This window comes from Panicum virgatum, chromosome 2K, assembly GCF_016808335.1.
Source record: "Panicum virgatum strain AP13 chromosome 2K, P.virgatum_v5, whole genome shotgun sequence".
NCBI classification, from domain to species: Eukaryota; Viridiplantae; Streptophyta; class Magnoliopsida; order Poales; family Poaceae; genus Panicum; species Panicum virgatum.
The window spans coordinates 58,783,455-58,796,278 of NC_053137.1; the positions used below are offsets into that span (position 1 = coordinate 58,783,455).

The following is a 12,824-nucleotide window of genomic DNA, read 5'->3' on the forward strand; positions in this document are numbered from 1 at the left end:
GAGGACCAGAACAGACGGTGAGGGAGGCAAATATTATAAGGCTCTGTTTAGTTCGCGAAAATTTTTAAGTTTTGACACTAGCACTTTTGTTGTTATTTGATAATTAATATTTAATTATGAATTAATTAGACTTAAAAAAATTCATCTCGTGCTAATTAGTTAGACTGTGTCATTAGTTATTTTTTCAACTACTCTATGTATGTGTCCAAAAATTTGATGTGACGAGTTCTGTAGAAAATTTTTGGAACTGAACAGGGCCAAGTCGCGTGCTGCAGGGCGACAGGCGGTGAGGGAGGCAAATATTATAAGTCGCTCGGGCTACTAACAGTCAAATCATCGTACAAGGTCCAATAACTAATTTTTTGTTCCAAATAAAATTTTTATATTGCTAGAACAATTAAAAATTTGTTCTGAAACAAAAAATTTTGTTCTGCAACAAATTTGACTGGATTACATATGTGGATCTATTTATTGGACTGATTTAGGCCCAAAACAATAAATCTGGAGTGGGAGGGGACTTGTGCGACGTGACTGCTCGCAGTCACGCGCGCTGCCCCAATAAGCCCCCGGTGAGGGAAGCTGGGGTGTGTGGTTCATTGGGCTGACTTTTGTAGCCTGTAGCTATTTGGGCTGAATCTATACTATATCTAAAAGCTCCAAGAATTGGAGCTCCCTCATGAATTGAGGTCCCACGTGGGACCCATGTGCTGTTTAGGTGGGCTCCATATGGGACCCGTGTGCTATTCACGTGGGACCCACGTGGGACCCACACACATTTAGTGGGACCCACACTTTGGGGGCCCACTTAGTGGGGGCCCACACCATTTGGGACCCATGCACATTTAGTGTGGCCCATTTAATGGACCCACAGTACTATTAGGTGCCTCTATCATTTGAAAAAAATCGATGGTGATTTCGTATAGAAAATATAAAATAAATTTATCTTTTTCTATATATGAAAATAATAACTTTGTACACCACGTTCATCTATGATAGCTCTAATACTTTTTTATAGTTTGTTTCCCATACATAAATTCAAAAAATAGGATCGAATTATTCTTTCATCACTAATTTTATACGTTAGTCTGTCAGCTATTTTTACTCACACCTAAAAGTCAACGGATTTCTAAGAAAAAAAGTTATACTGTGTTTAGATGACCATTATGATAGCATAAAATATCTAAATTTAATATTGGATTGAGTACAACAAAATATAAATTTATGTTTCATCATTTTTTTCAAGTTAATATCTTTCGAATAGACGCGCATCGCGCGTCAACCTGCCTAGTTTTATACTATGGCTCTGTTTGGCAGGGCTTCAAAATCGGCTCCAACGCTGGCTTCGGGCGGAGCCCTGCCAAACGAGTGGGCACACAACAGCTCCATCCTAGAAACAGCACCTGGAGCCATTTTCGGCTTACACATGGGAGGCGAAGCCACGAGAACGTGGCTCCGCGCGGCTCCTCCTCCCCCTTCCCATCTCTGCCTCTGGGCACAGACTGCGCGCGGGCACGCGGCCGTAGGGCGCCGCTGGGGCGCGGCCCAGCAAGGAGGAAGGCGGCCAGACCGCCGGAAGGAGCAGGAGGCGCGGGGCGCCGGCGTGCGGAGGAGGAGGGGTGCGGACCGCCACCAGTGTGCGGAGGAGGAGGAGGAGACGCGAGTCCCCGCCGCCGGGAGGAGGACCGGAGGAGGAGGCGCGGGTCCCTACCGCCGGGAGGAGGAGGAGGCGCGGGTCGCCGCCGCCGGTGTGGAGGAGGAGGAGGCGCGAGTCCCGGCCGCCGGGAGGAGGACCGAAGGAGGAGGCGCGGGTCCTCGCCGCCGGGAGGAGGAGGAGGCGCGGGCCGCTGCTGCCGCCGCCGGGAGGAGAGGAGAAGGAGGCGGCGGGGCTGGCAACGAGCGCCGCGAGAAGGAGATGGGGACGGGGTGCGGCGAATGGATAAGAGGAGAGGAGGAAAAAAAAGAAAAGAGGAAGAAAAAGAAAAGGAGAGGAGAAAAAAAAGAATAAGGGTAATTTAGACATTTTACAACCTCAATACAATGGTGAACCTATTTTGCCAAATATTTTTGAAAACGGCTCCAGCTCCACCAGAGAAGCCGCTCCACCAGAGGAGCCAGAGCCGGAGCTATTTTCAGAAAAGCCGAAGCCCTGTCCAACAGACCAATGCTTGTAGGCCTCGTAGCATCTTTCTCGTTGGGAATCCTATCTATGTTGCGGAAAAAAATTACTTAGTACATATCTTCTCGTGTTTGGGATAATATGCGAATATTTTCCATCATCCAATTTAAGCACACGAGTACATTGAGCGCACCATGCGCGCGTCTTGTTGGCTGTGATCTTTTTTGGAAATATTAAGTGAGAGGGCACTAAAGAATGGTAGGTATATCTATCTATTTTTTCTCTCCTCTATCTCTGCTACTAAAAAGAAGAAGGTAATAATGACATTTTTTCGTCTACACCACTGGTGGGATCCCTTGGTCTCCTCTTGGTTAAGCCTCCAACGGTCTCGATCTATCCGTTCGAAATCGTACGATAATCACGGCCGCGCGTTGCCCTCGCCTTCGCCTGCTTCCACGGCCAATCTCGCCGTAACCATCGCGCGTCCCTCGTCGCCTTCCCGCCTCCCACCGCGCCCTCATCCGGCCCCACACGTTTCCGCTTCCTTAGTGCACGCAAGCTCCCAAACCCCCGACGCCTGATCTGCTCGTCAGGTTCCGCCCTGTTTACATTTATGTATGCTTCTTTTTCTTTTTATCATTATCGGTACAACTGAGTATGCATGATTTATGTTGGATTGCCAGATGTAGCTCTGCAAGTTCATTCCGGAATATACAAATGAGATTGCCAAGAAGATGGAGGCTTCTGACCACCGTTGGCCCAACAATCTTGCTATCACACCTATGGGTTAGTGAACATGCTCAACATAGATGCATGACTTTTAACGTGCCCACAACTTGTTTGATTGATTGCCTCAGAAAAAGAAAATTTATGTCCCGTTTAGTTAGCCACTCACAGTTATTGCTGAAAAATTGTAGAAAACAAAGCACATAGTGGTTTGGAGAATGGAAAGGAAAAAAATCCAGTGATGATGGAAATTTACATATTTTGCATTTGTTTGATCTCATCGAAGATTAGCTTATTTTCTAGCCTTGTTAATTCTCCAGTTTTGCTCCGTATTAATTACGGATGCTCTACCTCACACTGCTGAAGCTAATGTTAAGCTGGTCATGCTCATGTTGAATCTGAGAACCACGAGGGATTGCACATGGAAGAAGTCTGGATATGGCATGGTGGAATTCATGTAATTTTGGATGCCCCCAATCCCCGTCCAGGGCCGGCGGCGGCGGCGCCACATGCCTGTGAAGGAGGAACTGGATGCAGCGGCCGCCCACACCTCCCTCAACTCCTCAAGCCCTCCACCACGTAGCATCTGTGTCCCCTCCCTCCCGCGTCGTCGATCTTGCACATTGCCCGTCCTCATTAATCCTTACAATGACCTTGACCCATAGAGATGCGCGCTTACTTGGTCAATGCAGGAGGCCGAGCTGTCTAGATCGCCGCTACGACGATCTCGATCCCTAGCGATGTCGTTCACTACCACACCCTCAATCAGGTACGTACTTCAATTTTTGTTGTGTATGTAGTTTTTTTTTTTGAAGGGCAACGGGGGGAAGGTTCCCCACCTGATTTTCGATTGATAGGCTCTGTAGCCAGAATCATACAACAGTTTTGAGGTGTTACAGGAAGGTGATGAGCATTGAGCATTGCTAGCTTATTACATGGGAGAAAAAGTGAACACCAGGACTCAGCAATCGTCATGTCTTCCCTGGGCAGGCGCCACGCCCACAATCTGGCATCTTCACGGCATGAGTTCAGGAGGAGCGGGAGCGAGGGAGCGACTCCGTCGAACACCACCCGGTTCCTATGTTTCCAGATGTTCCAGCAACACAGGAAGATGAACACGGAGTTGTGTTTTGCAAGGATGGAGCTGGGGGTCGCCATGGAGTGCAGCGCGTCGACGGTCAGCGGCAGGTCGACGCCAACGTGTTGCCATAGCGACGCAGCAACCGGGCAGGCGAAGATGAGGTGGTCCACCGTCTCGGGGTGGTTTCTACACAGCTCGCACGTTGCGTCGGTGACGAAGGTTTTCTTGAGGAGGTTGCTGCGGCTGTGAACGCGACGCTGCACAAGTAGCCAGACAAAGAATTGGACCCTTGGGGGAGCCCGATTCTTCCAGACGAAGTCGGAGCAGGCGGTGTGGGGTGTGTGGGCGGCCATGAGTGCCTTGTATAGCGATGAGGTGTCCAGGCGGCCATCGGCTTTCTGGAAGGCACATACCCGGACGTCATCTCCATGCCGTAGTCGTACCGGTGTGAGGAGCAGCTCCAACTTGGCGCGTTCCTCCGCAGCCGCCCTGGTGTGCCTTGGTCGAAGGAGGGTGTCGATGCCGTGCAGCAGGGCGTCCTTGACCGAGGCATTTGGCCTCATTGCATGACTGTGGAGTGCCGGGAGGAGTTCTGAAAGGGGCTCCTCACCCAGCCAGGAATCATCCCAGAAGGAGGTCGCAGCCCCGTCGGCCACCCGGATCGTGGTGACCGCGCGGTAGAGCGGTAGGAGGCTGCGGAGCGCGTTCCAGTGTTGCCCCTGAATGTCTCCCTCCAGGGTTGCGAGGCAGATTCGTGGGCGCACCCAGCACGCCCATGATGAGAGGCCTAGATGGTGTAGGCGATGGATCATCTTGAGGAGTAAGCATTGGTTTTGGACGCTCAGATTCTTGAGGCCAAGTCCGCCGTTCTCCTTTGGAACACAGACATTGTCCCATGCGACAAGGCACTTGGCTCCGTTGGTCTTGTCGCCGCCAGACCACATGAATGATCTGTGTTTAGTGTCCAGGGCTCCAATTACACCTTTCGGCAGTTCCATCGCCCCCATGGCGTAGATGAGCAGGTTGCCAAGAACGGAGTCGGCGAGCACAGCGCGGCCCATCGTGTTGAGCAGTGAGGCTTTCCACCCGGCCAAGTATTTGTCTGCTCTGCTGATCATCGGGGAGAAGGTGGAGAGTCGTAGCTTCTCGTGCGACAGTGGGAGGCCAAGATATGACTGAGGGAATTGCTCCTTGCGGCATCCAAGTATGGAGACACATTGCTGCAGGAGGGAGGAGCTCACGGCCATCGGCACTAGGGTGCTTTTGTGAAAGTTGATCTTCAGCCCGGTTGCGTGTGCAAAGCTGTCCAGACTGTCCTTCAGCCTCTGAACAGAGTCGATGTCTGCCCGCACCAGTATCAAGGTGTCGTCGGCATATTGCATGACTGGGCATGGGCAATCCGGGGACAGGGGGTGCTTGATCGTCGGGTCTTTCTTGATGAGCTGTTGAAGGACATCCGCGACAAGCAGGAACAGATATGGGGACAGTCGATCTCCTTGGCGCAATCCCTTCCTGCAGGTGAACCAGGGCCCAGGCGTGCCATTCACAAGCACTGCAGATTTGGATGTACTGAGCAGTTGGAGAATCCAGGCGCGCATGATCCGCAGCAGACTGCTCCTGAGAACTGTGTCGAAAGCCTTGGAGAAGTCTAGCTTGAGCACAAGCGTGGGTACCTTCCTTTTGTGGCAGCATTGTACAAGTTCCATGGCGTAGACGAACGATTCGGATATGGATCGCCCTTGTAAGAAGCCTGTCTGGTCCAGGTCGATGAGGTGGTGGAGCTCGCGCTGCAACCGTGTGGTGAGGATCTTTGATGCAACCTTGACGTCGCAGTTCTGGAGGCAGATTGGCCGGAACGCGTTCACGGTCACCACCGCAGCCGTCTTGGGGATAAGGACGATGTATGAGCGGTTGATACGCTCGAGCTCCACGTCCAGGTTGTGGAAGCCTTCCAGGAACGCCATGAGGCGCGGTCGCACCGTGGACCACGCGGCCTTGTAGAAGCTAGGGCCGAAGCCGTCTGGGCCCGGCGCGCTGTGCGCGTTCATGCCGCGGATAGCGGCGTGGGCCTCTGAGCAGGAGAAGGGCGCAAGCAGGGCCGCCGTCGAGATGGTGTTGCTGTCGTCGTACAGCGCCTCCACGTCGAAACCCCATACGGCGTCCCCGGCCGTCCCTAGGGTGTTCTGGAAGTGTGTCGTGAGCGCCGTCGTCTTCGCGTCGTGGGCGGTCACCGCCTGCCCATCCACCTCGATCGACTTGATTTGGTTCGCACGGTGGCCGTGACTGGCATTGGCGTGGAAGAACTTCGTGTTGCAGTCACCCTCTTTGATCGCCCGGACTTTGCCTCGCTGTTTCCACGCCGCAGCCCGCTCTTACAGCGCGAGAGCGAGGCGGTCTTGGTTGAGGCGCCGGAGCAGTTGTTCACCTGCAGTCAAACATCGGCCTTCCTCTGCGGTGTCAAGTAGGTAAATCAAGAAGCGGCAATTGTGGTGGAGTTGAGGTGGGGAGCGTTTTACCCAGGCCCAAATCTTTGCCATGCGACGCACCGCCTTAAGGGATGCGGCCAGTGCTCCAGCCGTGTCGTCGGGAGAAACCGCATCATGCCAAGCCGGGAGCACCGAGGGCAGGAAGTCCGAGTGCAGGAGCCAAGCATTTTCAAACCGGAAAGTGTTGGTTTTGGGGATGTTTGAGGAAAGGTGGACTAGGAGAGGCGTGTGATCGGATATGTCACGCGATTGTGAGGTGATGGAGGAGTTGGGGAAGAGGAAGCTCATCTCGGTGTTAAAGAAGATCCTATCCAAGCGTTCCAAAGTTGGGTCCTCTCTACTGTTCAACCAAGTGAAGCGCCGGTCAAGGAGTGGGAGTTCATCCAGTGCCAAGGCATCCACGGTTTGGTTGAATAGGGAGCTGAGGGAGTGGTTGAAAGCGTCATTGTTTTTATCGGACGGCCACCTGATCAGGTTGAAGTCACCGGCAATCACCCACGCGTGGTTCGTGCGTTCCGGGATGTGCTGCAGCGAGTTCAGGAACTCAGCCGCATTTGCGTGCACGGCAGGGCCGTAGACATTTGCGACGGCGAAGGTGAAGTCGGACATGGTGGAGGTTAGAGTGGTAGTGAGGGAGTAGTGTTGCGTAGAGCTTGAGACGAGCGTGAACGCGCGATGATCCCAAGACGTGAGGATTCCGCCCTGGCTCCCGGAGGCGTCCAGGCAGCAGAAGTCAGCGAGGGAGGGGGGAGGAAGGAGCGAGCTTTGAGCGAGTTTGTGGTAGCGAGCTTAGTTTCCTGGAGGCAGGCGATCGAGGTGTTGCAGTGTGCAATGTGGTCGCGGACAGAGGTGCATTTGTCACGATCGCCCAAACCCCGGACATTCTAACAGAGGAGATTAAAAGTCCGACCGTCACTCGTCATAACCGATCACTAAACACCAGGGGTTTACAAGTGGCTAGGGCCACACAACCGGAGGTCAGACAAGCGAGACACCAGGCAACCACAGACTGACACCGAGCAAAACACAGGACTAAGGAGAACAACCACCCATCACGCAGGATGGGGTACGGACTACAGACTGACACCGAGCAACTACTAGTGGAGGGGAGCACAGAGCTTCCGATGATCGCGGCACGACACGAACGGTTGCTAACAGAATGTGGCAAAGCAACACTTGGACCGCGATCGTGGTTCAGGGGCGGACTCATCCCAGCTTGGTGTCCACCACGGCGATGCTCTTTTCTGCCGCACAGCCCATCCCTGCCGCGCTGACGAGCTTGCGGAGGGTGGAGGCGCCCAGGGGCTTGGCGATGCCTGAGAGGAGTACCTTCTTCTGGACCTCCTCCTTGAGCTTGCGGGAGCAAGGCTCCAGGGCGTTCTTCAGGGCCTTGAGGTGCATGGCCTTTGTCTCAGCCGAGACGAAAAGGCCTCCGGCCGCGCGCGCCAGGCGTTCGCTCTTGCGGCGGGGCTCGAGCGACGGCAAGTTGCGGGTCCTGCGCGCTCTGGCCACAGGCTGGGCAGGCGACGGTGGAGGGGGTGGCGGCAGGTTCTCTGGCGAGAGCTCAGGCGGCGCAAAGGTGATGACGAGTGGGAGCTGGGGAAGTGGCGGGAGGAGGGGCGCGGCCGGGGAGCCGTAGTAGTGGTCACGGAAACCCGGCAGGCCGGGGTTCAGGAAGAAGGGGGGTTGTGAGTTTGGGCCCTATAGGTCCCCTGTGGGTTGTATGGGCCAAAAGTCGCATGTGGGTGGCCGCGTGGAGCTGCTGGAGGGGGTGGAGGGGGTGGTGGTGGAGCCGGCCCAAAGAAGGGAGGCGGCGGGGGGCGGTTTTTTCTTTTTTATATTTAAAAAAAATTAAAATTTCAAAAATATATGTCTGTTTTGGAAAATTTCAAAAATATACCCCGGTCGCCCTCCCATAGGGCGACAGGACCAAAGTGTAATTTTTTTTCTTCAAATTTGCAACGAAGTCCTTGGAGAAAAAAAAAGGGGGGGGCATGTCGCCCCCCCCCCAACGGGCGACAGGGGCCTGTCGCCCGTTGGGAGGGGCGACAGGGGCCCGTCTCCCCCTATTCCCTTTGTGATTTGAGCCTAAAAATTCAGAAAAAAAGCCAGCCCTAGCCGCCATTCCCTTTGTCATTTGAGCCTAAAAATTTATGAAAACAACTGGAGTTGTTGCCGTGTTGTCACATCTTTTTGAAATGGTGGAAGGGCACTGCTATTGGGTCACATATGTCTGGGCAAAGAATGCGATATTTGGGAATTCCGTGATCGCCGTGCTGAGCAGTGGCAACCTGTGATCTCGTACTCGCAGCTAGATACACTATAGTTCCTATTTTGAGCTATTCGAACGTGTAGTCGTCCTCATCGTCGGCAGGTTCTCGGCCGCTAACTCCTACCGCACCTATCTTGTCCTTCATTAAATCACGGAAAAAAATCGCAAGAACTTCCCTTATTTTACGAGCATTATGGAACCCCCAAACATAACAAGTTCACATCAATAGTATCTATAGAAACAAATGACAAGTAAACTAGCACAATCATAAACATCGGATACAAATAAGAGGTCCACAGCTATCTCATTACAAATAAACATCAGATATATCTAACCACCCCTAGGGCGTCGGACCCTCTTAGCCCTCTGCTGGGCACGGACATGGCCCTCGGAGTAGGTGAGAACATCCGGAGACCTCACCTATCGCTCAAGACGCGCAAGGGGCTGCGGTGTCTGCTGCTGAGAGATCCCAAATGGTGCTCCTCCTAGCTGTGAATACCCCAAAACATCGGGGTTACCTTGCGCGGCAGGCTCTTCTGGAGACAAGCTGTCGAAGTCGTCTAAGGTGAAGGTCTCGTTATCTGGTCGAAAGGAGGAAGAACAAGGTCCGGCGTCCGCATCGGGGTAGAATCCTACGCAAAAAATGTGGATGTTAGCGTACGCTCGTATATTTCGTAATGACATGTAGAAACCGAAATACGAAACATAAACTAACCTGTGTAGACCGGTATCTGTGGCCCCGGTACCATCCCTGGATACGGTCCGCCAACTGGTGTTGTCCCTCTAAACATTCCAGTATGGCCGAACGCAGTAGCTGGATCGTATCCTGTATGTGATATTAGTAAATATGTAGGAACACTTGATCTAATTATAAAGAGATATGTACGTTACCTGCACTTGGGAAGAACTGCGACGTCGGCCCGCGCACGGTCGACGGACACGGGAACGACGACGAAGCCTGGGACGACCCGTGGCTGTTTTCGTACTGCACACGGCTTCCCAAGTTGTGCGCTACCTGACGCAACTGGTCACGCTGCCTCGACCATGCCTCTGTCTGCTCAAACTGGGTCATTAGGGATCCGGCACGTACCCTCGTCAGGTAAGTCGAGCAGTCCGTCTCCATCATGTTGCAAAGGCGAAACTGCATCCATTCAGTAAAGGTACAATTAGAAACACATGAATTATCTTACGAATATGAATATATATATACATATATATATATATATGCAAATATGATCAAGAGACTCACCGTGCCAGTTAGTGCCTCCACGTGGTGCCGGGCATAGCCATCCTGAGGCCTCGCCTGGTGCGGCTGCGGGTGAGTGTCAACATAAACCAGACGAGCTCGAGTCCGGGGTAAGTACCAAGTGAGGTAAGCCCTAAAGGAGTTGTCTGTGTGTGGTCCTGTTGGAGGGACCAAGTGCCCGTCTGCCTGTTCCCATTGGTCCATCCACGGCTGCATCTTGGTGAGCCAATCATCAGAGCACGGCAAGCCACTCCTTGACAACCTACAAAAGTGGACCACGAAGAATCGTTAGATTTGACACGAATATATGAGCCAAGTTCATTCATAATTACATGTGGTCCTGGCGACTGACACGCTCCAACGCGGTGGGCACCGGAAACTCCTGACGCTGCCCAAACTGCCTCATGACTCTCCAGGGGCAATATGCCTCAACCGCAATGTCATAAACCAGGACGGCGCTAGTAAGCCACAGGCTCGCATTCGCGGAGCAGTGCGAAGACAGGCCTGCTGGTGCACGGGTAGCCACAGCCTCTGGGCTGTAAGGCTCCCAGACAACGTCCTCGGGCGTCAGCATGTCGAGCTCCGAAACAAACTCAGGATATGCGCGTCTAACCCGCGCATGTGCCCAGGACCTCTGCATTCCGAATAAGTAAAATTAAAAGTGCGCTAATACATCATGTAACAATGAATAACAAAATTATATTTGTTGCGAATGTACCTGACGCCAGATCCAGATAGTTCCCATAGTGGGCCTCCCGTCCTCCTCGTCGCCGTACATGCCCCCGTGGTAAGGCTCGTGGCTGACCAAGGGCCGACCAACGGCTAGCCTCTCGTACGACCAAAGCTGTAGCAGTAGTGGGCACCCTGCCAGGATAGCGTTCCCATGTGTCTTCATGCACCCATCGCAGAGTCCACGGTAAGTGGCTTCAAATACCGCCTCACCCCAGCTGTAGGGCGGTACGTCCTCGTCCCCATCCGCAATCTCCCGTGCATATGGAAGGAGAATCCTATCGACCGAGTTGCCATGAGTGTTGTTGAACATGATGTAACCAAACAACCAAAGTAAGTACGCCTCCAGCGATCTGGTCACACTGTACTCGTCAGCATCCGCCGCCAACAGGGCAGGCTGCATAAACAATTAAGATTAATGGTTTCAACTGTCAATGAAATATGTGAATTGTAACAATTAAATTTATATATGCAATGAATACGTACTGTAAACTATAGGAACCAGGTCTTCGAAGGACCCGATGCTCGCGGGTGCGGGTTGATCGGACCTGCTTCTTCCACGCGGTCAACTAGGGCAAAACGGGCCTCCAGCTCATCCTTCCACGAGGCCGCCACCACACGCGGACCTACAGCCTCCCCGATGATAGGGAGGCCGAGGAGGTAGGCCACGTCCTGCAACGTAGGAGTCATCTCCCCACACGGGAGGTGGAACGTGTGTGTCTCCGGCCTCCATCTGTCAACGAGCGCCGTCAGGAGGGATCGGTCGAGCTGAATAGGCCCAACCTCGACAAGATGGCTCAGAGTCAGTAGACCGGCCTCACGTAACCTGCAAAAAAACAAAAAATGTCGAAACAAAGGAATACCGGCGAATACATAAGTGATAAACAATAATATTTCATTACATACTGGTCACACCAATTGTGGTGTATAGAGATCGCCTCGCCGGGTGGACGAGGACGTAGCACCTCTAGGGCTCGGTGCTCAACAGCTGCAAAGTAAGACCTGTGGCTCGAGTCGATCACTGGGTCTAGCAAGGAGTCCATCTCCATACCTGCATTCAAAAATATATGAGAACACATAGGTAAATATATATTTCATACAAACTGGACACATAAATACAATAATACTTCATTACATACCTGCAATATTTCATTACTACATATTACAAATAATGAAATACAATTGTGGATCATGACACCGAATGCCTTCCACGAGCAATTCTCGCCGATGCTCGTCTGAACGTAGGAGGTGCTCCATCTCTGGGATTTCCGGAAGGACCAACGTCAGCAGCATCGTGAAGTGCATTCTGATGACACTTCTTATAGTTGTGACCCAATGCTCCACATTAGCTACAACACTTTTGTGCCTTGCTTGCTTCTGACTCGTCCATACCATTCCGAATACGACGTGTCTGACGGCGGCCTTTGCCTTTCTTAGTGGCTGGATCAGGATTAAACATCTTATTCTCATTATCCTGAGTGAAAGGCCCCACAATTCCAATCCCGTATACCTCATGTCCCCAGGTGGATACAGCTGCTTCCTTGCTGAAGTACGGTGAAACAAATACTCCTGGCTGCAACGCAGACTCTGTACATGCCGCAATGAGATGGGAGCATGGCATATGCAATAACTTAGGCTTCATGCAGGAGCAGAAGGCTTTGCCATCAACTGTAATCAAACTCTCCTGTACCACCCTATCTCTATGGATACCATGACCACTTCTATCCTTGCATAGAACCTCAAATCTATGCTCCATTGTACATGTGGATATGACGCGGTGCAGTTTGGCCTTTTCAATCTTCTCTTGCATATATTGTGTCACTCTTTTGCAAAACTGAATTTGGGGGTTGCTGATGTTTATGCTTGCAGCCGTATAACGCTCTCTGAAATACTTCATGCACCCATACATGATGAACTCAACAATTCCCACAAGTGGAAAGACACGACAAGAACGCATAACCATATTGAAACACTCTGCATGGTTCGTTGTCTGAATACCATACCGTATTCCGTTGGTATCATAAAGGAATGACCATTTCTCCTTTGGTGCACCTCGAATCCAGTGTGAAAATGGCTTCTCAATTGAATCCCTAGCCTCTGCAGCCTGACTCGTGCCTGCTCCTGATGCCCTTACCTTCACTAGCTCTGCAGTCAACTGATCAAGCATC

General features: G+C 52.2%; 1 protein-coding gene across 1 annotated transcript; it reads right to left on the reverse strand.

Moving 5' to 3' along the window:
* Positions 1-3,194: 3,194 nt before the first annotated feature.
* LOC120695514 lies at positions 3,195-7,018 on the reverse strand. Its single transcript, XM_039978743.1, has 3 exons — positions 6,440-7,018; positions 3,778-6,271; positions 3,195-3,274 (listed from the first exon to the last, which is right to left on the reverse strand). The coding sequence occupies exons 1-3, from the start codon at positions 7,016-7,018 to the stop codon at positions 3,195-3,197; spliced, it is 3,153 nt and encodes a 1,050-aa protein (XP_039834677.1).
* Positions 7,019-12,824: the final 5,806 nt, after the last annotated feature.

Excerpts from the sequence above, each read along its gene's own strand:
- LOC120695514 (XM_039978743.1), bottom strand. The coding sequence starts at position 7,018 with ATGTCCGACTTCACCTTCGCCGTCGCAAATGTCTACGGCCCTGCCGTG. Across the intron at positions 6,272-6,439 it reads TGGCAAAGATTTGGGCCTGG|CGAGGCAAAGTCCGGGCGAT; the intron begins GTAAAACGCTCC and ends GCGTGGAAACAG. Across the intron at positions 3,275-3,777 it reads GTGTTCACTTTTTCTCCCAT|ACTTCTTCCATGTGCAATCC; the intron begins GTAATAAGCTAG and ends TGCCATATCCAG.